General features: G+C 62.0%; 2 protein-coding genes across 5 annotated transcripts; one reads left to right on the top strand and one right to left on the bottom strand.

The window, feature by feature from the left end:
* Nucleotides 1–2,140: 2,140 nt before the first annotated feature.
* EVPL (envoplakin) lies at nucleotides 2,141–19,049 on the top strand. 3 transcript variants are annotated; one of them, XM_067715884.1, is made up of 22 exons: nucleotides 2,141–2,412; nucleotides 4,727–4,826; nucleotides 5,163–5,317; nucleotides 5,438–5,554; nucleotides 6,309–6,438; nucleotides 6,635–6,673; nucleotides 6,810–6,971; nucleotides 7,052–7,159; nucleotides 7,356–7,451; nucleotides 8,418–8,540; nucleotides 9,220–9,366; nucleotides 9,684–9,838; nucleotides 10,001–10,098; nucleotides 10,405–10,577; nucleotides 11,906–12,084; nucleotides 12,172–12,310; nucleotides 12,442–12,635; nucleotides 13,185–13,335; nucleotides 14,093–14,176; nucleotides 14,314–14,424; nucleotides 14,530–14,622; nucleotides 15,351–19,049. In XM_067715884.1, exons 1-22 carry the CDS (start codon nucleotides 2,315–2,317, stop codon nucleotides 18,789–18,791), a joined length of 6,093 nt encoding a protein of 2,030 aa, XP_067571985.1. In that variant the 5' UTR covers nucleotides 2,141–2,314; the 3' UTR covers nucleotides 18,792–19,049. The 3 variants fall into 3 exon arrangements, with proteins under 3 accessions (XP_067571985.1, XP_067571986.1, XP_067571987.1); XM_067715885.1 differs by having other exon boundaries at nucleotides 2,165–2,412; nucleotides 5,428–5,554; nucleotides 6,309–6,434; XM_067715886.1 differs by lacking the exons at nucleotides 2,141–2,412; nucleotides 4,727–4,826 and having other exon boundaries at nucleotides 4,844–5,317; nucleotides 6,309–6,434.
* Nucleotides 19,050–19,366: 317 nt separating this feature from the next.
* CDK3 (cyclin dependent kinase 3) lies at nucleotides 19,367–23,035 on the bottom strand. 2 transcript variants are annotated; one of them, XM_067715913.1, is made up of 7 exons: nucleotides 22,758–23,035; nucleotides 22,338–22,415; nucleotides 22,138–22,258; nucleotides 21,872–22,042; nucleotides 21,688–21,789; nucleotides 21,216–21,419; nucleotides 19,367–20,209 (listed from the first exon to the last, which is right to left on the bottom strand). In XM_067715913.1, the coding sequence occupies exons 1-7, from the start codon at nucleotides 22,922–22,924 to the stop codon at nucleotides 20,060–20,062; spliced, it is 993 nt and encodes a 330-aa protein (XP_067572014.1). In that variant the 5' UTR covers nucleotides 22,925–23,035; the 3' UTR covers nucleotides 19,367–20,059. The 2 variants fall into 2 exon arrangements, with proteins under 2 accessions (XP_067572014.1, XP_067572015.1); XM_067715914.1 differs by having other exon boundaries at nucleotides 19,367–20,076; nucleotides 22,758–23,019.
* Nucleotides 23,036–23,076: the final 41 nt, after the last annotated feature.

Here is a 23,076-nt window from a genome sequence, read left to right on the forward strand (position 1 = left end):
GAATAGGAGCACCCTGCAATGACAGCCAGCTCAGAGACCTGGGTGTTCATGCCTATGGCACGTCAGCCCTGTCTGGGAGCTGGAGTCTGATTCGATTTGGCTTTAGACAGGCCAGGAATTCAGCCCTTGTTTTTCTTGCAGTGAATCAGTTCGTCTCTGGGGCGGATGAGGGCCCCCTATGGTACTCACTTATTTCCAGGGGAGCTTCTGCAGGCAGAAGGCAAAGCTCAAACGTTCCAGATCTCAGTCTCACTGCCTGCCCTCCACCTGGGGGCCACAGCCCAGTGGGGCCTCCCCTGGCTGCTCCCATTCCTGGGGCTGGAGTCTGGACATTTTCCCCCCTGGGACCTCCGCCTCCAATGACCACCCCCTCCCAAGAAAGGCCTGGAGTTCTCGGGGAGACAGGACAGTGGACTGAGGGCTGCTGTCTCCTGTCTTGGCTCTCCTGGGATATTGCTATCACTTGCCCAATCTCAAAGATAAGAACATGAGCTGACTCTTGGGTTTGATATGAGAGGCCAGCCGTTAGGGCTGGTGGCTGAATCCGGTAGTCATTTCAACAAACGGGCCCCTTTCTGAGAACAGTAAATGGCAGGCATGCAGCTAGTGGTTAGAAGACAATTGTCACCCAGGAGTAACGGGGAGAGGGGCTGGGGCAGAGGGTGAGTGGCCTCTGGGCCAGGCTTCCTTATCTGGCTCCATCTCACCATCACACTCATCTGGGAGAAGAACAGCTGGAAACCACTACATCCCTGTTGCTACTTGTTGCGCCAAGGCCTCCTGCTGCCCTCCCCACCGCCACTACCACTGTTAGCCCCACCCCCTCCAGGATAGATGGTGACTCCTGTGTCCCTTCTCCAGGGCCAAATTCAATGGGTTGTTCATGAGATGCAGCCAAAAGGGACTCGGGCCTTTTCTGCCCTAGGGGGCACGTGGCCAGTCTCAGACCTCTGTCCCTGATCTCCCTAGTGGGCTGGGACCCTTACCTCTTCTCCGGTTGTTTTCTGTCCTCAGCTGGGCCTGCCAGGATGTCCCAGTGCTCCAAACCCAGCCTGTCTGCATCCCTCCCCCTTTGTTCCCCCTCAAACCCTCCTTCCACCGAAACTGTAATGGTTCCAGGGAATGACTCTAGATCTGTAGAAGGGACTTGAGCTGGGGCAGTGAAATGAGTACCTGGAAATGGAGGAACCCACACCTGTCTTGAAGATCCTGGGGGCCACCCCAGGAGAAGGCAGCTACCAAGATGACCTCCCTGGCCCTCAATGTGAGGGAAAGACCAGTAAACTGGCACTGCTGTTAGACACTCCATCTGACTCCAGCAAAGCCACCAGGGGCCACTTCTCGGGAGAGAGGAGAGGCAGGTAGGAAACCCAAGTACAGTGGGTTCCCAGGAGGCTCCTGCAGACCCTGGGCTCAGCAGCCCCTGAAGGCTAGTGCTGGGGGCCCTTGGGGGGAGGGGCCAGGAGGAGTCCCGGCCCCGCTGGCGCTGTTCTGAAGCTTCCGAGGATCCCAGCAATGCGCATCTGACTGTACCTGGACCCGGAGCCGTGGACAGCTGGGATAACCAGCCCACCAGGAAAAGCGCGCTGCAGGACTGTGGGCTGGTGCTCTGGGGAGCCGGCTGGGTGGTGTCCACTTTTAAAATGTACTTCGTGCCAGTTGCCAGGGGTGAATGCCCCCTAGCTGCCCCATCATGTCGGTGGAGGACGTGGAACAGAGACCTGGACGCCCTGGTGGTAAGCAGAGAGCCCGGGGCCTCCACCCACCCTGAGCTGGCAGGGAGCAGCCCCCCACCCACCCCCGGCAGGCTGCGAGCCGTGGGCAGGTTGGAGGTGTTTATTAACCTGGAGCCCAAGCTCTGAGGTCGCTTGGGTCCCTGAGCCTGCGCGTGCATATGCACGCACGTCTGTCTGGAGCCCTGTCCCTCCTGGGCCCCGCGATTTCCGCATCTGGGTGTGATCTCTGCCGACTCCCCTGGCTCTGGGCGTGTGAGTGTAACAAGTCCAAACCTCCTCTGAGAGTCGGGGAGGCTCGGGCGCCCCACCCTCTGGGCTGTGCCCTTTCCTCCCAAACTGGTTGTGCAGGAGCAGGCGTGAGTGGGGTGTGGGCAAGCGTGGGTGCATGCGCACAGCCCCGGCCACTGGCCTGCCTCACCTGCAGGGAGAGGCCGCACAAAAACCGCCTGCCCAGTGCCCGGCCGCCCCACCTCGCCAGAGCCCAGCTGAGCAGCCAGCGAGGACTCACACCTGCTGCCTGCCACCCGCCTGCCATCACCGGCCAAGCCCAGCCCGAACCCGCACCTTCCTTCACGACCATGTTCAAGGGGCTGAGCAAAGGCTCCCAGGAGAAGGGGTCCCCCAAGGCATCCCTGGCCAAAGGCTCCCCCAAGGGGTCCCCCAACAAGCACAGCCGGTGAGTAGGGCCGGGGGAGGGGCTGGGGCCCGGGTGGTGCCAGACCCAGGTGCTCCAGCCACCTGGGGGAAGCAGCCCAGAGCTGGGGCCAGCCCAGTGCCGGCATTAGGTGTCCTGAGGCCGAGAGCCTGGGGCTGGACTCTCTCTCACCGGCGCAGGCCAAGCTCCAGCCCCGGCAGGAGACCAGAGATGGCCGGGGGCTCCCCACATTCTCCAGGGGGCCTGAGGGCCACGGGTTAAGGCTGCTCTGCAGACATGCTGGATGGGGGCCTGAGCAGCTGCCTTCCTCTGCTGGGAGGCTGGGGGACTGTCTCCCTGTCCATGGCTCTGCCTTCAAGGCTCCGCTTGGATTGTGATGACCCTTGGGACCTGGGCACAGCACAGGGTGGGCAGAAGGACTGAGGCTGGAGAAGCCGAGAGGTGGCAGATGGGGTGCCCGGAGGCAGGGCTGTGCTGCCCCCACCTCCAGGCTGCAGCTCTCCCCACCCGGCTCACGCCTCGGGCCTTGAGAGTTTTATTAGAGTTGAGATGATACCTTCACCCTGTGGGTGTGTGGAGGGGGTGCTGGAGGGAAGGCGGAGGGGCCCGTGGGCCCCGGACATCCTCAGAGCCTCTCTCAGTTCCCCCAGCTCCCGGCAGGGTCCAGCCCGGCTCTCCAGAGCTGCACAGTCTGCAGACTTGGCTGGCCTTCTCCCACTCACTGGCCATCAGGCCCCTCTGCAGGGTGGAGGTGGCGGCTCGCGGGGTCCTGGGTGTGGAGGCGGGAACGGAGATGAAAGGCCCATCACCCCAGTAGGGATCAGGGTGACGACTCCGAGGCTGGGCTTCTCGGCAGACGGGAAGGACGGCAGTTAAGACTCACTGGAGTGAGCTGTCCTCCCTGGGGCTCCTGGGCCCTGCCCAGGGTGGAGTGTGCTTCTCCCAGGGCTCAGGACCCAGAGCTCCCGTCCCCAGGGAGGCTCCCAGGCAGCTCGGTCCCTAGGGCCCTGTCCTCTGGCTGCAGCCGCCCCAAGAGGGCTCATCATTCCCCTCGTGCAATCTGCTTGTTCAACACATATTTATTGAGCACCTACTGTGTGCCAAGACTGTTGTAGGCCCCGGGGATGCCATCGTAAACAGAACCGACAGGTCCCTCCCTGCCTTCAAAGCGCCTACATTCTAGGGGAATAAAAACTAACACTTACTGGGTGTTGACTCTGCACAGGACACTTCAGATGAATCAGTTCTCTTAACACAATGACACGGTGAGGTAGATATTACTAGAGCCTTACTTTACAGGTGAGGAACCTCAGGCACAGAGAGATTAAGTAACTTGCCCAAGACCACACAGCTGTAGTGGAGAAGGATGAAAACCAGGCTGTCTGTCAGAGTTCTTTCAGGCTGTGTCTTTGCGTCACCGCCCCTCTGCTTGGAGGAGGCTTATCCTTTGCCCCCTCGTTTAAGGCCCAGCTCGTGAAGGTTTACCTTCCCCAGGACTGTGACCTCACAGGGTGCTGTGCTCCTGAGGCTTAGATCACTCTGCCTTTTATTAGGTCTGCTCAAGCCTCTGGGCTCCAGAGTGAGCTCAGTTCCACAGCAGGCGCCCTACAGAGGCTGGGAAAGGACCCTGGCAGCCCGGTTCAGGCTCATACTCTGCTCCTGGCTGTGTGGCCTGGGGCAAGTCAGGTCCCAGTTTGGGCTCTGAACCCCCAAATCTGGAAAGGGTTGGGGTGCCCTGGCAGTCTCGTGGCTTCCCCCTGCCCCGGTGCTGTGTGTCTCCTCTGGAAGCTTGTTAGCCTGGGCACAGGAAGAGCCCAGGGCAGCGGTGGGGAGACAGGGTTGGCGTGAATGGAAGTTGGGCTGGGGGACACGCTGCTGCTCCCCTGTCCCCAGCCAGCCCAACTGCCCCTCCCCAAGATCCAGCCATTCCATGTCAGGTATTAGGGGCTGAGCCAGTGATTCACTCACTCCCCTGAGGGCTGCCTGCCCTCCATCCAGAAGGAGCAGCAGGGAGCTAGGCGGGGTTGGGGACACACTTCCAGGACAGGGAGGTTGGTTGGCTCTGCAGTGCCGCGCACACCCGGGACCCCCATTTTCTGAGCCTCCTGTGGAGGCAGCGCTTACCCGCCCAGAACTGGGTATCTCACAGAGCTTCCTACAGAGAGGCCAGAGCTCCCCAGGTCTTGGACTCCTCCCTCCAGGGCAGTGAGCCCGGCTATAGGGCAGGACGGGGCAGGCGGAGGAAGGGACACCACCCAGGTGGGCAGACCTCTGCCCAAGGGAAACAGAGGGACCTTCTCTAACCACGCTGCCCTCTGTCCCCACCACCCGTCAGAGCTGCCACCAAGGAGCTGGCCCTGCTCATCTCTCGCGTGCAGGCCAAAGCCAACCAGGTGGAGAGGGACATCCTGGAGACCCAGAAGAGGCTGCAGCAGGTGAGGCCTGGGGGCAGATGACGGGGCGTGGGCACGTGGGAGGCCCATGGCCATGCCTGGCGGTCCCTCCTGTGCCCACTTGTCGTGGTGAAGGTGGACAGACAGTCCAGTCCTTCCCTGGCCACTCTCCAAACACAGTGGGAGAGAGGGCTTGTCCCTCCTTCTCTGTCGGGCTCCTAACCTGGAGGGTCAAAGGGGCGGGGCCCAGGCCTCCCCTGTGTCCTGAGTCCGCCCCGCAGGTGCCCATGCCCTGCCCTCTGCCAGTGTGGCCAGAGTCCCTCAGGGCGGGGCTCAGGCAGCAGCAGCGGGCAGTGAGGATATCATCTGCTGCCGCAGGACCGGCAGCACAGCCAGCAGGGCCAGGCCCTGCAGCACCAGGGGGAGGTGGGCTGTAGCCTGAAGGAGGCCGAGGAGCTGCTGAAGAGCCTCTTCCTGGACGTGGACAAGGCCCGGCGGCTCAAGCACCTGCAGGCCGAGGAGATCGAGAAGAAGTGAGTGGGGTGGGGGCGGCGGCGGGGGGCTGGGGCTCAAGGATGGAGGCGCCGGGGGTGCGGGGGGAGCCCCGGGCCCAGCTCCGACCTGTTGGCCACTTCCTTGGCAGCATCAAGCAGCTGCATGAGCGGGTGGCCCAGGAGTGTTCCGAGTACCGCGCCCTGTATGAGAGGATGGTGTTGCCGCCAGACGTGGGGCCTGGGGTCGACTGGGCACGGGTGCTGGAGCAGAAGCAGGTCAGGAGCCATCCCCAAAGTTGGAGACGCCTCAAGGAGCTGGAAGTCACACCCAGCAGCAACCACAGGGCAACCCAGAGCTGCCTTTCGTCAGGGGCTGATGCGTGCTTGGACCTGGGGGCAGCTAGCCATCTGGGAAGGGAGTGGGCAGAGGCGACGGTGCAGTCAGGGAAGGCTTCCTGCAGGTGGGAGGGCTCGGTTGGGTTGGGGTGAGGTGGTGAGGAGAGGACATTCCAGAGAAAAGGAAGAGACCTGGAGGAAGCCTGGGGTGCGATGGGAAGTGGGGTTTTCTGGGCAGGTAGGCAGAACCAGGTCACGGGCACCCTGAGCATCACGTGAGGAACTGTGCTTTGATGTCACGACAGAAGGGGTGCTGTGATAACAACGAGGGGACAGGGGAGCATGGACAGGGCAGGGTGTGCACAGGCTCCAGGAGCCAGGCTGGAGGTGTCCCAGCAGGAGGCAGGGCAGAGCGTGGAGACTTTTCAGAGGCTGAACCCTGAGTCCTGGGGACCAGTGAGATTCAGGGTCCTCAGTCATGCAATGCTGAGGCCTCGGCCAGGGCCACTGGAGAATAGCATGTTCCCCAGGGTGAGCTGCAGCCATTCACCCAGGCGCCCACCTCTCCACCCTCTGCCCCAGTGACCAGCTCCACCTCTGCCGATGGGGATGCCAGGGGCCAGGGGGAGGGTAGGTGCAGGAGGGCTCCCGCCCCAGGCCCTGCAGCAGAGCTGAGCGGCCAGCCTTTCTGCAGAAGCAGGTCTGTGAGGGCCTGTACGGGCCGGGCATGGTGGAGCTGGAGCAGCAGGTCGCCGAGCACAACATCCTGCAGAAGGAGATCGAGGCCTATGGGCAGCAGCTGCGGAGCCCCACAGGGCCGGTGGGTGAGCTGTCGGACACACATCCCTGCTTGGCCCCAGTCCCAGTTCCCTTTCTCCCATCCGATCCTGAGTGAGGCCTGGCTGGCCCTCTAGGGCCAGGGATGGAGGAGGGGGCACGGGAGGCCCAGGACGTGGGGACATTCTCCCCTGCACCCCATCTCTCACTACGCTTGTGTTCTCTCTCCCTTGGTCGAGGCAGGACGCGGCCAGCATCCAGAGGCAATACCAGGGTCTCCTGGTGAGCAGGGCGGAGGGACAGGCTGGCGGGCTGGTGGGCTGGCGGGCTGGGCGGGCTGGGCGGGCTGGGAGTGGGGCACAGCGTGACGATGCCTCTTGCTACCCCTTCTCTCTCCCTGCCTCTTGCCCGAGCACAGAAGGCAGCCTCGTGGCGAGGGCAGAGCCTAGACAGCCTGTACACACACCTGCAGGGCTGCACGCGCCAGCTGAGCGCCCTGGCCCAGCAGCAGCAGCGCATCCTGCAGCAGGACTGGAGTGACCTCATGGCAGACCCCGTGGGCGTGCGGAGGGAGTACGAGGTCAGTGTGCGCAAGTGGGGGCGAGGTGGGGGGACGAGGACATCCTCGTCCTCACCGCCCGCTCCCCAACTCTCTCCCAGCACTTCAGGCAGCACAAGCTGCTGAGCCAGGAGCAGTGCGTGAACCAGCTGGAGCGTGACGGGGAGCGCCTGGTGGAGCTCGGGCACCCAGCCGTGGGGCCCATCCGGGTGCGAAGGCCCACACACTCCCTGCTGCCTCGGGGACCCTAACTCCCTCACTTGGGGAGCTTCCCAGGGAGGCTGGGAAGACGGAGAGGGAGACACCAGCCGGGTGGGGGACAGTGGGCAGGGCCAGCAGAGTGGGTGGGCGGGTGGATGGACCAGGTCGGGGCACGGTCTGAGGACTCCGTGCTTCTGCCCCCAGGCCCACCAGGAGGCCCTGAAGTTGGAGTGGCAGAACTTCCTGAACCTGTGCATCTGCCAGGAGAGCCAACTGCAGCACGTGGAGGATTACTGCCGGGTGAGCCTGCGGACAGGGCCGGGCAGGGGGACGGGGGTGTGTCTGGAGGACGCCGGAGGACACGCTCTCATCTCGGGTGTCAAGGCACCGAATAAAAAAGACAGAGCTGTGTTGTTGTGACTAGTTCCCAGGGGGAAAATAATGTCACACATACATTCTCAACAGGGTGATATCACTCCTGGGGGATGAAAGTTGGTTCTCGTGGGCGAAAAAAAAAAATCTTTTTTTATGCATAAATCACAGATATACATACGTAAAGGATATACAACATATCTATAAAACTAAAATTTCATGGCGACAATGGGGAAAGTAAGGAAAAAAATGTCTAAAAAACTCCTTAGAAGGGACAATAATGAAACAAGGGTTGACAAACATTGATATAATAGACATACAGATAGAAAAAGAAAAAAAGAAAAAAATTTAAAAATGTATATATACAACAGGGACTTCTTTTTTTTTTTAATAATTTCCAGCTAAAATGGTTTATTACACTTTGAGAAAGACAAAAGCCAAGGATTTTTTTCTTCCCTTTTCTTTTTTTTAAAAGGCATTTTTCTATATATCCACAATACCAGTATCACACCCACTGATGAGAATTCCGTAATATCACCCAACTGTAGGATGTTTCTTTAAAGCACACTCCCAGCTTCTACTCTGAGGCACCCTGGGCACCCGGGGTCCCAGCCAGGACTCCAGGTGCTAGAGTGAGGCGGGAGGGGCACTGCCCTTCATCTGTGCAGGAAGGACGAAAACCAAAGTGTTTTACGACACTAAACGAAATTAAGTTCAGTGACCTCAGAATGCCTGATTTGCAGAGCACTTTAGTTAAAAAGACTGCACTGCCTGGGTAGAAAGACCGACAGCAAGTGGCAGTTTGGGTTTAAGCGGTTTGCGTTTAGCTGCTTTGCGGGGTGCCCTAGGGCAGCGGGTGCCCCAGCTCTGCCCCTGACCACCCACCGACCTCAGTTCCAGGAAGAGGCCGACTCTGTCAGCCAGACCCTGGCAAAGCTCAACTCCAGCCTGGACGCCCAGTACAGCCCTGCCCCGGGGGGCCCACCTGGCGCCCCAACAGAGCTGCTGCAGCTGGAGGTGAGATGGCCCCACCCAGCCCCTGCACCCACTCCTGGGAACGGGGCCTGCCTGTGTGTCTGGGCCTCAGGCCTCCCGGGTACGTAGTCCTGCCCGGAGCCCCAGCCTCGGGAGCAGGAGAAGGAGGTCTGCTGCAGCAGGAGGAGCCTGGTCTGTTACCACCTCTGGACCTCAGTTTCCTCATCGGCAATGTGACAGGGGCTGCCCAGAAGAGCTCTGAGGCCCCTCCAGCTCCCACTCTGCAGGCCTGGGTGATGCTGGGCAGCCCCCTACCCCACCCCACCCCAACCAGCAGGCCCTAGGATCCTGGGTGCCCTGGGAGGGGCTCCTTTTACTTTGCTGACTAAGAGACCCTGTCTTGGGCTTCCCTGGTGGTGCAGTGGTTGAGAGTCCGCCTGCCAATGCAGGGGACGCGGGTTCGTGCCCCGGTCTGGGAAGATCCCACATGCCGCGGAGCGGCTGGGCCCATGAGGCATGGCCGCTGAGCCTGCACGTCCGGAGCCTGTGCTCCTCAACGGGAGAGGCCACAACAGTGAGAGGCACGCATACCGCAAAAAATAATAGTAATAAATTAAAAAAAAAAAGAGACCTTGTCTTCATGAGGGCCAGACCCCTCCCCGGCCCTCCTGGGGGGCACGTATGGGGCTGGCCTGAGCCCCCATTGTCTGGGTCCCTGCAGGCAGAGGAGAAGCAGCTGGCTGTGGCCGAAAAGGCTGTTGGGGACCTGCAGCTGCGGAGCCGGGAGGTGGCCCCTCTGCCGCAGCGGAGGAAACCACCCCAGCAGTCCCTGCACGTGGACAGCATCTGTGACTGGGACACGGGAGAAGTACAGTCTCTGCCTGCCCAGCTCCTCCGGCCCCGCCCACCCCACCCCTGCCCCCTCCAGTCCCTCCCCTCCCCATCCTACCCACTCCTGCCACTGCCCCCGCCCCCCGCCCCCCCCACCCCCCACCCCTGCCCGAGCACTACCCCTCTCCAAGCCCTGTCCTGCCTCTAGCTTGTCCCTGTCCCTACCCCAGCACCCCTGCCCCAGCTCCTGTTCCTCTACCTGTCCCCGTCCCCAGCCTCTACCCACCTTGGCCTTGATCCCTTCTCCATCCCGGCCCCTGAGCCTGCATAAGCCCCTCCCCACCTGCCCCCTAGGTGCAGCTGCTGCAGGGCGAACGGTATACGCTGATGGACAACACTGATCCGCACACCTGGCTGGTCCAGGGCCCGGCAGGCGAGACCAAATGTGCCCCAGCCGCCTGCTTCTGCATCCCAGCTCCGGACCCTGAAGCCGTGGCCAGGGCCTCCAGGTGAGTCTGCCTGGGGATCCACAGGGGCAGGAGGCAGGCTGTGGGCCCAGAACGGGCCCTGTGGTTTGAGGCCATTGCCCGGCCTTCGCCTGGACCAGTGACTGCTGGGGCCGAGGGGAGAGAGTGGAGGGACGTCCTTCTCTGATCTCCTCCTTGTTCCAGGCTGGCCTCGGAGCTGCAGGCCCTGAAGCAGAAACTGACCACAGTCCAGAGCCGCCTGAAGGCCAGTGCTGCGGAGCCCTTACAGCCTAGCCAGAAGGGTACCGAGGGCTGGCCAGGGAACAGGGGGAGGCACTATTGGGACAGAGGGAGTAGACTCGACTCTGGTCACTGTGAGGGCTGCCATGGGCAGGGGGTGACCCTGAATTAAGGGTTTCTGCTCTGGGGATTCCATCTCCTGGGTTGGCAAGCCCCTGGGGATGTCCCTCCCTCAGTTAGGCCCTGCCCATGGCCCTCCCACCCTACCCCACACAGGACCCTCTGCAGGCACTCAGGGAGGGGCCAACCAAGCAGACAGGCAGACGTGAGGTAGGCTCTGGACCCTCACAGGCACTCTTTTCCCCCAGCTCCAACCAGCTCAGCCCCAGCCGACCCACAGGCCCAGAAGCTCCTGACACAGATGACCCGGCTGGAGGAGGACCTGGGGCAGATAGAGAAGCAGATGCTGACCTGGATCCGGGCCCCGTTGAGCCACACCACACCACTGGAGGACCTGGAGGGCCGCATCCAAAGCCACAAGGTGGGTGAACCAGGGCAGCTGGGATAAGAAGTGGTCCGGCCCTGGGGGCGTGCACAAAGTAAAGACGAGGCAAGTGTGGGAGCAGCCATGGGGCCCCGAGGTGGAAGAAGGGAGTGGACAGTCCATAACTCACGCAAGCTGGTTCCCATCCTGGCTCCTCCACTGACTGGCTCTGTGACTTTGGGCAATTCACTCAGCCTCTCTGGGCCTTGGTTTCCTCATCCCTGAAAAAAGGCACAATAATACCCAGCTCGTCTGGGTGTCCTGAGGATGAAGTATAGCAAGGCCCAGGAAGGTTCTAGAGGGGCAGGGCTCAGAGTAAAGGCCCTGTACCCCACGCTGGAGGGGTGTTCTGGCGAGAGTCCTGAGAGCAGCAGGAAGCCTGGAGCATCTCAGGGGTGGTTTCTCCCGGGTGGCTGGCAGGGAGCCTCCCTGGAGAGGCTGCAGGAGTATAAACATGATCACAAAAGGACTCAGAAGTGCTAACAGTGAAAGCTGCCCCTCCCCCCACCTGGGGGGCAGCAGTTTGGATTGTATCCTTCCAAACCGGTTTCTACTCAAATATATCGTTTGGATATAGTTTTTAAAAAGTTGAAGCACGTTCACGTTATTGTGCAACTTGTTATTTTCACTCTGCAGTGTTCCGTAGCATTTCAGCTGGTTCAGAGCGCTGGCTGGGGGCGGGAGGGCTCCAGAGGTGGGAAAGGTGCTGCAGATGGGGTCCTGGGGCGGCACGGGGAGGAAGCAGGAGTGGCAGAAGGAGGCACTGTGTGGTAACACGGCCTCAACGATGCCTCTGCCCACGCCAGGCCCTGGTTACCACTGCGCTGGGACCTGGCAGTCTCCAAATAGGTCCTTAGGTTTTGAAGTCACAGCGTCAGGGGTGTCGGGGGTCCAGTTTACCTGGAAAGGAGGCAGTGCACGGCATGGAGTCGGCACCAGTGGCTTATGGACTAGATGAGTGAATAACTGATAACAGAATCAACGCAATAACCCCAAGTGGATGGAGCTAGGGCTTTGCTGCCTGACCTGGAGCGAGGGGGCAGGGAACTGAAGGTTTTGTGAACAGGAGAGTGACATGAAGACCAAGGTGGGTAAGAGCTCCTGACTCACAGGGCCTCGTCTCAACCTCCCATCGAGCATTCTGTAGATGAGGAGACTGAGGGTCAGAGAGGTTAACCGCCCACAGTCATCTACCTGGGAACTGAGACTGAGCACGTCCGCACCACACTCTCGGGCCTCATGGGCAGAGTTAGGTTGACATGGCAGGAGGGCTGGGTGGAAGCCACCCGCCCAGAGCAGAGATCCTGAGCCCCGCCCCACCCCAGGGCATGGCCCAGCGGCTGCAGAGCCTGGGAGCAGAGAAGGCGGCAGCCCAGCAGGAGTGTGAGGCGTTTCTGTCAGGGCAGCCTGCGGGCCCCGCCGCCCTGCATCTACCCGTGGTCCTCAGCAACGTCAAGAACAAGTACAGTGACGTGCAGGTTCTCTGCAGACTCTACAGGGAGAAGTGAGTGCTCTGGGGATGGGGGCCGCTGGGCGAGGTCATATGGGTGTGGCCAAGGGGGTGTCTGACCCTTGGCCTCCTCTGTGGCAGAGCCAAGGCTGCCCTGGGTCTGGAGCGGCAGATCCGGGATGCGGACAGGGTCATCCGAGGCTTCGAGTCCACCCTGGTGCAGGAGGCCCCCATCCCTGCAGACCCAGGCGCGTTGCAGGAGAGGGTCAGCGAGCTGCAGGTGAGGGGCTGGGTGGCCCCCTGGCAGAAGGGGGCCACAGCCTGACCAAGCATTTGAGGGCAGGTGGAGGGTGGACGTGGCATACGACCGAACCATAAGGGTGCCTCGCGCTGTGTCCCCTCCTGCCCCAGCGCCGGCGGAGGGAGCTGCTGGAGCAGCAGGCCTGCGTGCTGGGGCTGCACCGCCAGCTGAAGGCCGCCGAGCGCACGTGCGGCACGCTGCACAGTAATTTCCATGAGTTCTGCCAAGACCTGCCGCGCCAGCAGTGCCAGGTGCGGGCCCTCACGGACCGCTACCACTCCGTGGGTGACCAGCTGGACCTGCGGTGAGTGCTGGGCCATCGCGGCTCATGGCACAGCCCCACGGGGCACGGTGGCCACGGCTGGTGAGCTGTGTAACCTTGGACTGGCGACTTCACCTCTCTGAGGTTCAGTTTCCTGACCTCTAAAATGGGATGGAGGACTTCCCTGGCAGTCCAGTGGTTAAAACTCCACGCTCCCGATGCAGGGGGCCCGGGTTTGATCCCTGGTCGGGAAACTAGATCCCACGTGCCGAAACTAAAGATCCCGCATACAGCAACGAAGATCCCATGTGCCACAACTAAGACCTGGCACATCCATATAAATTAAAAAAGGAAGAAAAAAGGGATAATAACGGCACCGACCTCCCAGGTGGTACCTGGCAGAGAGTGTCCGGTCCATCTCTGAATGCCCAGCTCCAGCACAGGGCCAGAGTTAGGGGATCGGCATGGTGGGTCACTCAGCCCTCCTGACCTGTCCCAGGGAGGGAGGCACCCACCAGCCTCCTCCGTGCACCCCTCACCTGTCCCCTGAGGGCAGCTCTCACCTCTGCTCTGGGCCTCGTCCTCCTGCAGGGAGAAGATGGTGCAGGACGCTGGCCTCACCTACCAGCGGTTCAAGAACTGCAGGGACAACCTGAACTCCTGGCTGGAGCACCTGCCCCGCAACGAGATGCGGCCCAGAGACGGGCCCAGCCAGATTGCCTACAAGCTGCAGGTGCAGAAGGTGAGGATCTGGGGCTGCAGGCGACCTGGGGGCCGGTACCCAGAGCTGGGCCCTCAAGCCACATCCCTTTCCCGGGCCACCTCCCCATCAGGGAGAGCTGCCTGTGTGCATGTGGCCCTCTAGTGGCCAGTGTTTTAATGACCTCAAAGCTCAGACCTCAGAGGCCTTGTGTCACACCCGCCACCCCAAATGCTCCAATTTGCCCACAGAAACAGCCAACCCTTCTCTGTCTGGTCCGAGGTGGACAGCGGGCCTTATGCTCCTGAGGGTTCCAACTCCTACTGCATCCTCTTCCTCATACTTGCCAAGCCCCTATTACATGCTGGTAATGACCCAGGGGCGGGGGTACAGCCCGGCCCTCGGGCAGCCCCCAGTCTGAGGCGGAGGCCGGTGCATCCCAGGCCGGTGCATCCAGGCCCACTGCTAAGTACTTTGGTGGAGAAGCCAGAGCGCTGTGGGAGCCCATTGCGGGACATGCAGGGGCGTCGGGGCAAGCAGTCTGGAAGGAACTGACACCCAGGCTGAGGCCTGAGGAATAACTAGCATGGCCAGGTGTGTGTGTGGAGGGGTGAAATGTCCTGAGCAGAGGCCACAGTGGAGCACACCAGGAAAAGGCAGTTTCCCGCAGAGCCCTTCCCGCCTCTGGGCGGTGCTGGCTGCCTGAGGCCCTGGAGGCGCCGGGCTGGAGGAGAGTCCAGGTGAGTGGAGGAAAGTCCAGGTGAGCGGTGTTTCCTGAATTTCCCTTCTGCCTCGGCAGAGGCTGCTGCAGGAGATCCAGGGCCGAGAGCAGGACAAGGCCATGGCCTCCCGCCTCTCCCAGCAACTGCAGGCGGCCCTCCAGGTAAGCAGTTACTTCAGCTTGTCCCTTTTATCTCCCACCCTCCCTCCCTCCCTCCGACAGTCCCCTCCTCCCCCTCCCCCCACCTCCCCCACTGACGGCCAGCCTGTTGTCCTTTCCCCCCCCCCCCCGCTGCTCAGGACTATGAGCTGCAGGCAGACACCTACCGCTGCTCCCTGGAGCCCACCCAGGCGGGGTCGGCCCCCAAGAGACCCCGAGTGGCTCCCCTGCAGGAGAGCATCCAGGCCCAGGTGAGCCCGGGCTCTGTATCCCTCATTCCTCAACACCGCCGGGCTCCGCAGCCTCTCAGGCGGGAGCTGACACCGCCCTCCCCCACCTCCCTGTGGCCTCTCCAGGAGAAGAACCTGATGAAGGCCTACGCTGAGGTTGCAGCTGTGCACCAGCAGCAACTGCACCAGCTGGAGTTCGCCGGAAAGATTCTGGAGAAGGTATGGGGGTGAGGCCCATCCGCTCCCGCACTAGGCAGCCTGGCCCGGTGGCTGACCTGGCAGACGCCCCTTCCTCCCCCCACTGCAGCCTGCAGCCCCGGGACAGCTCAGCAGCCTGAGGGAGGGGCTGCTTCCTTCCTCCCCCAGCAGCTCTTACAGGCTGGTGACCATGTCAGAGTTAGTACCAGGAGATGTCATTCAGTGCGGTCGCAGCTTCGCCACTGGGCAGTGCTCCGGTGGGGACGGGAGAGAATCCCCACGAAGTCTTCAGCCTAGGATCCAGCCCCAGTGGGCGAGAGGCCACCTAGGTCTCCATCCCTGAGAGACCAGGAGCCAGGTGCTCTCCATGACTCTTGGTGACTGGCCAAAGGACTGGCCAGCTTCTTCCCACCCAGAGGTGTACTCCAGGGTCCCCCAGAGGAGTGCAGGCCCATTTCTGGGAGCCTGGGTGGAAGTGGAAGGGGGAAAGTTGAGGAAGGGAGGACCTTCCTATTTGCACGTTCTAGTGCAAACGCGGCCTGAACGCTGCCTTGAATCCTAACATCCTGGGCATTGATGGAGCCTCTCAAAATCCCGCCTCCAAGCATCCCAGGTCTTCAGTTCCACCTCCCAGGACCTACTAGGAAGTCTCAGGAAGCAGGGGAGGGTCCTGATCTCAGGAGGGTGTGGTGGCTTATCCCTTTCCTCCCCTCACCCCAGGACTCCCCCCTCTTCCTCTCACCCTGCAGAAGGAGCTCAGTGAAGACATCCAGGTGACCCGTGACTCACGGCAGGGGTCCGAGAGCCCAGCCCGAGCCCGGAGGGAGTCAGAGGCCCTGAAGTCCCAGCTGGAGGAGGAGAGGAAGCGGGTGGCCCAGGTGCAGCGCGAGCTAGAGGAGCAGAGGAACCAGCTGCTGCAACTGAAGACCCAGCGGCCCTTGGAGAAACTGGAGGAGAAGGAAGTGGTGGAGTTCTCTCGGGACCCCCAGCTGGAGAGCAACCTGTCCAGGGTGAAGTCCCAGGTGGAGGACGAGGGCAAGAAGCGGGCTGGCCTGCAGGCAGATCTGGAGGCGGCGGCCCAGAAGGTCATGCAGCTAGAGAACCAGAGGAAGGCCACGCAGCCTCACCTGCTGACCAAGGAGGTCACCCAGATCGAGAGGGACCCTGGCCTGGACAGCCAGGCGGCCCAGCTCAGCAGCGAGATCCAGCTCCTGCGGGGGGAGAACTCCGCCGTCTTGGCCCAACTGGAGGCGCTGAAGACGGAGCTGCTGGCCCTTGAGCAGAAGGAGGTGAGCGTGAAGGAGAAGGTCGTGCTGAAGGAAGTGGTCAAGGTGGAGAAGGACCTGGAAATGGTCAAGGCAGCCCAGGTCCTGAGGCTGCAGGTGCAGGAGGACGCGGCGCAGAGGAAGGGGGCGGAGGCAGCCGTGGCCGGGCTGCAGGCTCGCATCGCGGAGCTGGAGCAGGCAATCCGCGCCGTGCAGCCGAAGGTGATCGTGAAGGAGGTGAAGAGGGTGGAGCAGGACCCAGGCCTCCTCCAAGAGGCGTCCAGGCTGAGGAGCTGCCTGGAGGCGGAGAGGCGGGAGAACGAGGCGCTGGCCGGGGAGCTGCAGGAGCTGCGCGGCAAGCACAGCGCGGAGGAGAAGCAGAAGCCCAGGGTGGATCTGCAGGAGCGTGTCCACGAGATCTTCCAGGTGGATCCGGAGACGGAGCAGGAGATGGCGCGGCTCAGGGCCCAGCTGCAGGAGACTGCCCGCAGGAGGGGCAGCGTGGAGGAGGCGGCGGGGCGGCTGCTGCCCGAGCTGGCGGTCCTGCGGGCGCAGAAGCCCGTGGTGGAGTACAAGCAGGTGACGCAGGAGGTGGTGAGGCACGAGAGGAGCCCGGAGGTGCTGCGGGAGATGGACCACCTGAAGGCCCAGCTCAACGAGCTGGTCAACGGCAGCGGGCGGGCCCAGGAGCAGCTCATCCGGCTGCAGGGGGAGCGCGACGAGTGGAGACGGGAGCGCTCCAAGGTGGAGACCAAGACGGTGAACAAGGAGGTGGTGCGCTATGAGAAGGACCCGGTCCTGGAGCAGGAGGCCCAGCGGCTGCGCCAGGAGCTGCGGGAGGCGGCCCAGAAGCGACGGACGGCCGAGGACACGGTCTCCGAGCTGCAGAACAAGTACCTGCTGCTGGAGCGGAGGCGGCCCGAGGAGAAGGTGGTGGTGCAGGAGGTGGTGGTCACCCGGAGGGACCCGAAGTGCCGCGAGGAGCACAGCCGGCTGAGCCGGAGCCTCGATGAGGAGGCGGGCCGGCGGCGGCAGCTGGAGCGGGAGGTGCAGCAGCTGCGGGCCGCTGTGCAGGAGGACGAGGGCCTGCTCAGCTCCCGGGAGGACTGCGGCAAGAAGCTGGCCGTGGAGACGGAGCTGCGGCAGCTGACCCTGAGGGTCCAGGAGCTGCAGAAGCGGCGTCCCGCAGTGCAGGAGAAGGTCATCATAGAGGAGGTGGTCCAGCTGGAGAAGGACCCGGACCTGGAGAAGTCTGTGGAAGGCCAGCGGCGGGACCTGGACCAGGAGAAGACCCAGGTGACCGAGTTGCGTCGGGAGTGCGAGAAGCTGCAGGTGCAGATCGACGTGCTCCAGAAAACCAAACCGCAGGAGAAGACCATCTACAAGGAAGTGATCAGAGTGGAGAAGGACCCGGTCCTGGAGGGGGAGCGTTCCTGGGTGTGGGAGATGCTCAACAGGGAGCGCGCAACCCGGCAGAGCCGGGAGGAGGCGGCGAGGCGCCTGCGGGAGCAGATAGAGCGGGCGGAGGCGCTGAGGAGGACCTGGTCGCAGGAGGAAGCCGAGCTCCAGGAGGCCCGGGACCAGAAGAGCCAGGAGTGCAGGCAGCTGCAGGAGAAGCTGCGGGAGCTGGAGACGCAGAAGCAGCAGCAGGTGCTGAGCCTGCAGGAGGAGTCGAAGCTGTTCGGCCGGAAGGCAGAGAGCGAGCGGCAGAGGGCAGCCCAGCGGGGCCATGAGCTCTCGCGGCTCGAGACGGCCATCCTCCGCGAGAAGGACCAGATCTACGAGAAGGAGAGGACCCTCCGGGACCTCCACACCAAGGTGAGCCGGGAGGAGCTCAGCCAGGAGACCCAGACGCGAGAGACCAACCTCTCCACCAAGATCTCCATCTTGGAGCCCGAGACGGGGAAGGACATGTCCCCGTACGAGGCCTACAAGAGGGGCATCATCGACCGAGGCCAGTACCTCCAGCTGCAGGAGCTCGAGTGTGACTGGGAGGAGGTCACCACCTTGGGTCCCCGTGGGGAGGAGTCTGTGCTCCTGGACCGCAAGAGCGGGAAGCAGTACTCCATCGAGGCCGCCCTGCGCTGCCGGCGCATCTCCAAGGAGGAGTACCATCTCTACACGGACGGCCACCTGCCCATCAGCGAGTTCGCCCTGCTCGTGGCCGGGGAGACCAAGCCCTGCTCCCCGCTCTCCATCGGCACCATCATCTCCAAGTCCCCACTGGCCTCCCCGGCCCCCCAGAGCACCAGATTCTTCTCTCCCAGCTTCTCTCTCAGGCTCAGCGAGGACAACTTCCCCATCGCCGGCGTCTACGACACAACCACGGACAACAAGGTCACCATCAAGATAGCCGTGGCCAAGAACATGCTGGACCCCATTACCGGGCAGAAGCTGCTGGAGGCGCAGGCAGCCACGGGGGGCATCGTGGACCTCCTCAGCCGGGAGCGCTACTCCGTGCACAAGGCTGTGGAGAGGGGACTGATCGAGAACAGCTCCTTGCAGAGGCTGCTCAATGCCCAGAAGGGCTTCACCGGCATCGAGGACCCCGTCACCAAGAAGAGGCTGTCGGTGAGCGAGGCCATCCAGAAGGGCTGGATGCCCCAGGAGAGCATGCTCCCGCACCTGCGGGTGCAGCACCTGACGGGAGGGCTCATCGACCCCAAGAGGACGGGCCGCATCCCCATCGCGCAGGCCATGCTCTCCGGCATGATCAGTGAAGAGCTGGCCCAGCTCCTGCAGGACGAGGCCAGCTACGAGAAGGATCTGACAGACCCCATCTCCAAGGAACGGCTGAACTACAAGGAGGCCATGGGGCGCTGCCGGAAGGACCCCCTGAGCAGCCTGCTGCTCCTCCCAGCCTCGCTGGAGGGGTACCACTGCCACCGCTCGGCCTCCCGCACTGGCCTGCACTCACTGCGCTGACGGGGGCCAAAGCAGTCACAGGAGCGTGTGTGAGGGGGGAGGGTAGGATGCATGCACCCCTGCCCCCAGAGCAGCCCGATCGAGGGGCTGGGTCTTCCCTCTGTCTGACTGACTCTCGGTGTTGGGCTCCCGCCCCTGACTTTGGTGCCCAGTCCATCCCCTGACCTGGATGGAGATCAGCAGTTCTGTTTTCCTCTCTCCTCCCTCCTCCCTCAACCCAGTGCTTCCAATAAACGAATTCTCCTGGCGTCTTGTTCACATCTGGGAACATAAGAGTCGATTCGTCTGCAGCATGAGCACGAGGGACAGCACTGCTTGGGTCCTGGGGAGTGGACACGCCCAGCTGGCCCTGCTGGGGACGGGGTGCTTTCGGAGGCCTGTGGCTCCTCTGACTCTAGGAAGGACCCGACGGGGGCAGGCCACGGAGGATGATGCCCTCCCCCCTCCCCCTACCCCCACTCCCCACCGGCTCAGGGCTTCTCAGTTCAGGCCAGGAACTGTCTTCAGCCCGCTGTCAACCTCCCCCTCGTCAGCAAGTCCCTGGTGTCCCCCTGAGCAGAGAAACACTGGAAAACTCAGGAATGCATCAGTTTTATTTTCTGTTCTTAAAGCCAGAAGCAAACAAACGTTAAGCATATCCCAGGTGACGAGACAACTAGTTAGAACACCCAGCCTGCCCCAGGATCAGGAAAATGTCCTCTCCCTCACCCCGCTTTCTGTTTAACTTGGGACCCTTAACTGGAACTCAACTCTTCCCCAAAACATTTTAAATCCAGAAGACCAGCCGGGAGAAACTCTTTCCCCCGGGGTCTGGCTCTGCAACTGAGGGCCGGGCAGCGGAAGGGCACTAGGAGGGCTTGCTGGAGGCCCGGGCAGGTTTCCTACTCTCCTTAGCACCTGCCATTCTGGTGCCAGGGGACCCAGCCTCTGATGGACCCCCTCGGACATGGCGCTTCTGTGCCCCCATCTTGAAACGGCACCAGCAAACCCAACAAACAACCCAGGAACTCGCTAACCTGCTGGCAGGACAAACCCAAACTCAGCCCTCTGACGGCTGACGCCAAATTGCTCTCTCCCCAGATGTGTCCTCTTTCTTGGGAAGTGAGTAGGGAGGCAGGGGGGCAGCAGCTGGAGAGAGGCTTTGAGGCCTCACACCTTCTCAGCGGCAGAAACCCTCCAACACACACTAGCGCGGGGCCAGGGAGGCCTCGGTGGACGAGAAGTACGGATGCACAAGGGCGGCCTTGGCTGACATGCGCCGGCTGGGGTCATACTGCAGGAGTTGCTGCGGAGGAAGAGACAGACTGGGCCCGGGGGTGGCCAGGGCCCCAAGCCCCAAAGCAAAGCTGCCGCCACACCCAGACGGCACAAAGCCAGTACCTCCCAGCTTGAGAACCAGTTCTGGACGCTCCCGGAATCTGGGGACAAAGACTTCATTCTAGTCCAGCCCTAAGTCACCCCCTGTCTCCTTCACGTTACTGAGGCCGAGTCAGTCTCCCCCCTTCCTCAGGGAGCCTTCCAGGCTCCAGCCTAGTTCTAGTTGAGACAGACTTTTCTCTAGGTATCAGGATGAGGGAACCAAACCTGTCCAGGGAGCATGTTGAGGGTGGGGCAGAAACACAAAAATCCCTAAACCTGGCCAGGCTGTGGAAGGACCCCCCTGCCTTAGAGTAGCCAGGATGGAGGGCTAGGAGGCTCCATGGGAAATCCACTCCATCCTCCTGGCCCTGGGTTGGGAGACGCACACAGCCCTCTGGAAAGCTGGATACAGAGCCTGAAGATGAACTTCCTGCCCTGCCTTCCTCTGACCCAACACCAGACTAAAGAGAGAAACGTGCTCTGAGTCTTTGTGGGCAAGAATGGCTAGCTCTGCCTGAGGCCCTCTGGGCAGCCTGGCCTGGGCCAGCCCAAGGGGTCAAGAGGGTACAAGCAGAGGGGTGAGTGAGGACTGGGGCAGGGGCCGCGGCGAGCAGCGAGCAGCCTGCTCTGAACAGCCTCGTGTGAAGAGTAACCGCTGTGGAACGCACTGCGGGAGCACCGAGGCAGTGGGCGGTGTGGTCCCTTCTGGGAAAGCTTACAGCTTAGATGGGGTAATAATGTCCACGAGAAAAAATTACCAAAACACAAGGCAACTAAGAAAAAGGGCACATATAGCACAGCATAAAAACAAAGCTAACTAGAGGAGAGAAGTTTTAAAAGGGATGATGAACATTGGACCTATGATGGGAGAGGCTTCCAGGTGGAGCAATGGATACACATGGGGACAAGCGAACTCTGTATAGGGGTCAGCAAAGAGACGAGCTGGGACTCAGAAGGAACCAGGGCTGCATAAGAGGCTGGATGACAAAGGGGACACTTCTAGCAAGAGCAGCAGCTGGCGTGAGGAGGTCTTTCTCAGCCTCCCTGCCGCCCACCTGTACCTACCATGAGCAGGTCCTTGCCCTCTGGCTCCAGGTGGGGCACGATCTCCTCCAGCCCCTTCCTGGTCCACTTGGGGAAACTGCCCTTATAGTCAGGCAGCTGGGTGACTCCTGGCCACATGGCTTCATTGGGTGTCCCCAGGGTCCGAAAGATACGAAAGAGTTGGTCAATCTCAGAGTCGCCAGGAAACAGGGCTTTGCGGGTCACCTGGAACGGGGAAGGGGAGAAGGTGTGGGGTCTACTCCCTTGTCATGCAGAATCCAATACCAGAAAAGAGGCCAGACCAGGGAGGCACCTCCAAGATATCTTTCCCAGGGCTGTGCTAAAAGTCCTGGCCTTTTCTGGAAAAAGACCTTAGCCAGTCCCAAACACCCCTTAATCCACTTCTAACAGGAGAATCAGAGCCCCTTCTACCCCCCACCCCAGAGGACCCTGCCTGTGGCCTCCCTGGGGCCATGTCTGGCCCTCTCTCTACCATCTCTGCAAAGATGCAACCAATGCTCCAGACGTCCACAGCTGTCGAGTAGAACCTGCTTCCCAAGAGGATCTCGGGGGCACGATACCAGAGTGTCACCACCTGTGGGGACAAGAAAACAGTGTCATTCAGGGTAGCTGGGTGCACGGGTGACATCCCTTCTCTCTCCTCTGTCCTGCGGTACCTCATGGGTGTAGGAGCGCAGGGGCACCCCGAAGGCCCGAGCCAGTCCAAAGTCAGCCAGCTTGATGGCTCCCAACTCATTGATGAGCAGATTCTGGGGCTTCAGGTCTCGATGGATGACCCGATGCGAGTGGCAGAAGTTCACCCCCTGCAGCAGCTGGAAGAGGTAGCTCTGGAACAGCAAGCATGAGAAGGAGCTGGCTGAGCGGAGGCGGGGCCGGCTGAGCAGGCGTTCGCCGCAGGTTGCCCCCGTCCCGCCCCTGGTACCTTGACTACATGCAGGGGGAGCTTGGAGGCTGGGGTGGAGTCCATGTACTTCTTCAGGTCCTGGCTGAGGAACTCAAACACCAGGTAAAGCTTCTTCTCGCTGTGCACCACATCCAGCAGCCTGGCCAGGCGACACCAGTCAGCATGCGGCTCCCAGCCGGGCTGGGAGAGGCCCACTTCCCCGCTCCTTCAGGCCTCACCTGACGATGTTGGGATGCTTAAGCTCTTTGAGCAGGGAGATCTCCCTGATGGCAGTGCTTGGGACCCCCTCGGTCTCCCTGGAGAAGAGAGTGGTACAGCAGTGGAGGCAGCAGCTGAGCAGGCCCTTCTGCTGGGGGGTGGGCGGGGGGTGTCACCTATGTTCCTTATTCCCTAAGGATGCCCACCCCCTCCCCAGCGATGGGGCTCTGTGCTCCTCGGCACACACCCATCACCCCCACCGGCCGGGGGCAAAGCCTGGTCGGGGTGAGGACGCATGAGGGCTGCACCTCCGTGGCCCCCGTGTAACTGGGGAGCACTCGGAAAAGGAGTGGAACACAAAACCCTGTGATGAGGGACGGATGGGTGGGCTGTGGGTCACCCCTGGACCAGGGGGTCTCAGAGGCCGTCCCAGAACTCACAAATCCAGCCTGATCTTCTTGAGAGCCACGAGCTGCCCGGTCTCCTTGTTCTTGGCCTTGTACACCACCCCATAGGTGCCCTCTCCGATCTTCTCCACCTTCTGGAACACATCCATGCCCGCAGAGCCGCCCTGGAAACAGAAGGCGCCTGGGGCGTTCGCCCCCATGCCCAGCACCCCCGCTGCCCCTCCAACCTCCACGGCACAGCCTGTCCAGGGCCCCCAGCCCCGCCCCCCGTCCCGGCTCCTGAGGCCTGGGGCCCCCAGGGCTCACCCTGCTCTGCCTGCCAGGCCGCCCAGGCCCAGGCCCGGCTCCCACC

This window comes from Pseudorca crassidens, chromosome 19 (assembly GCF_039906515.1).
Source record: "Pseudorca crassidens isolate mPseCra1 chromosome 19, mPseCra1.hap1, whole genome shotgun sequence".
NCBI classification, from domain to species: domain Eukaryota; kingdom Metazoa; phylum Chordata; class Mammalia; order Artiodactyla; family Delphinidae; genus Pseudorca; species Pseudorca crassidens.

What these genes read in the sequence shown, in the direction of transcription:
- EVPL (XM_067715885.1), top strand. Translation starts at nt 2,315, where the DNA reads ATGTTCAAGGGGCTGAGCAAAGGCTCCCAGGAGAAGGGGTCCCCCAAG. An exon ending in GGCAATACCAGGGTCTCCTG is followed by an intron (nt 6,674 to 6,809) that starts GTGAGCAGGGCG and finishes GCCCGAGCACAG; the next exon opens with AAGGCAGCCTCGTGGCGAGG. An exon ending in TGCAGACTCTACAGGGAGAA is followed by an intron (nt 12,085 to 12,171) that starts GTGAGTGCTCTG and finishes CCTCTGTGGCAG; the next exon opens with AGCCAAGGCTGCCCTGGGTC.
- CDK3 (XM_067715913.1), bottom strand. Translation starts at nt 22,924, where the DNA reads ATGGGGGCGAACGCCCCAGGCGCCTTCTGTTTCCAGGGCGGCTCTGCG. An exon ending in TCCCCCTGCATGTAGTCAAG is followed by an intron (nt 22,043 to 22,137) that starts GTACCAGGGGCG and finishes TTGCTGTTCCAG; the next exon opens with AGCTACCTCTTCCAGCTGCT. An exon ending in GTTGCATCTTTGCAGAGATG is followed by an intron (nt 21,420 to 21,687) that starts GTAGAGAGAGGG and finishes TCCCCGTTCCAG; the next exon opens with GTGACCCGCAAAGCCCTGTT.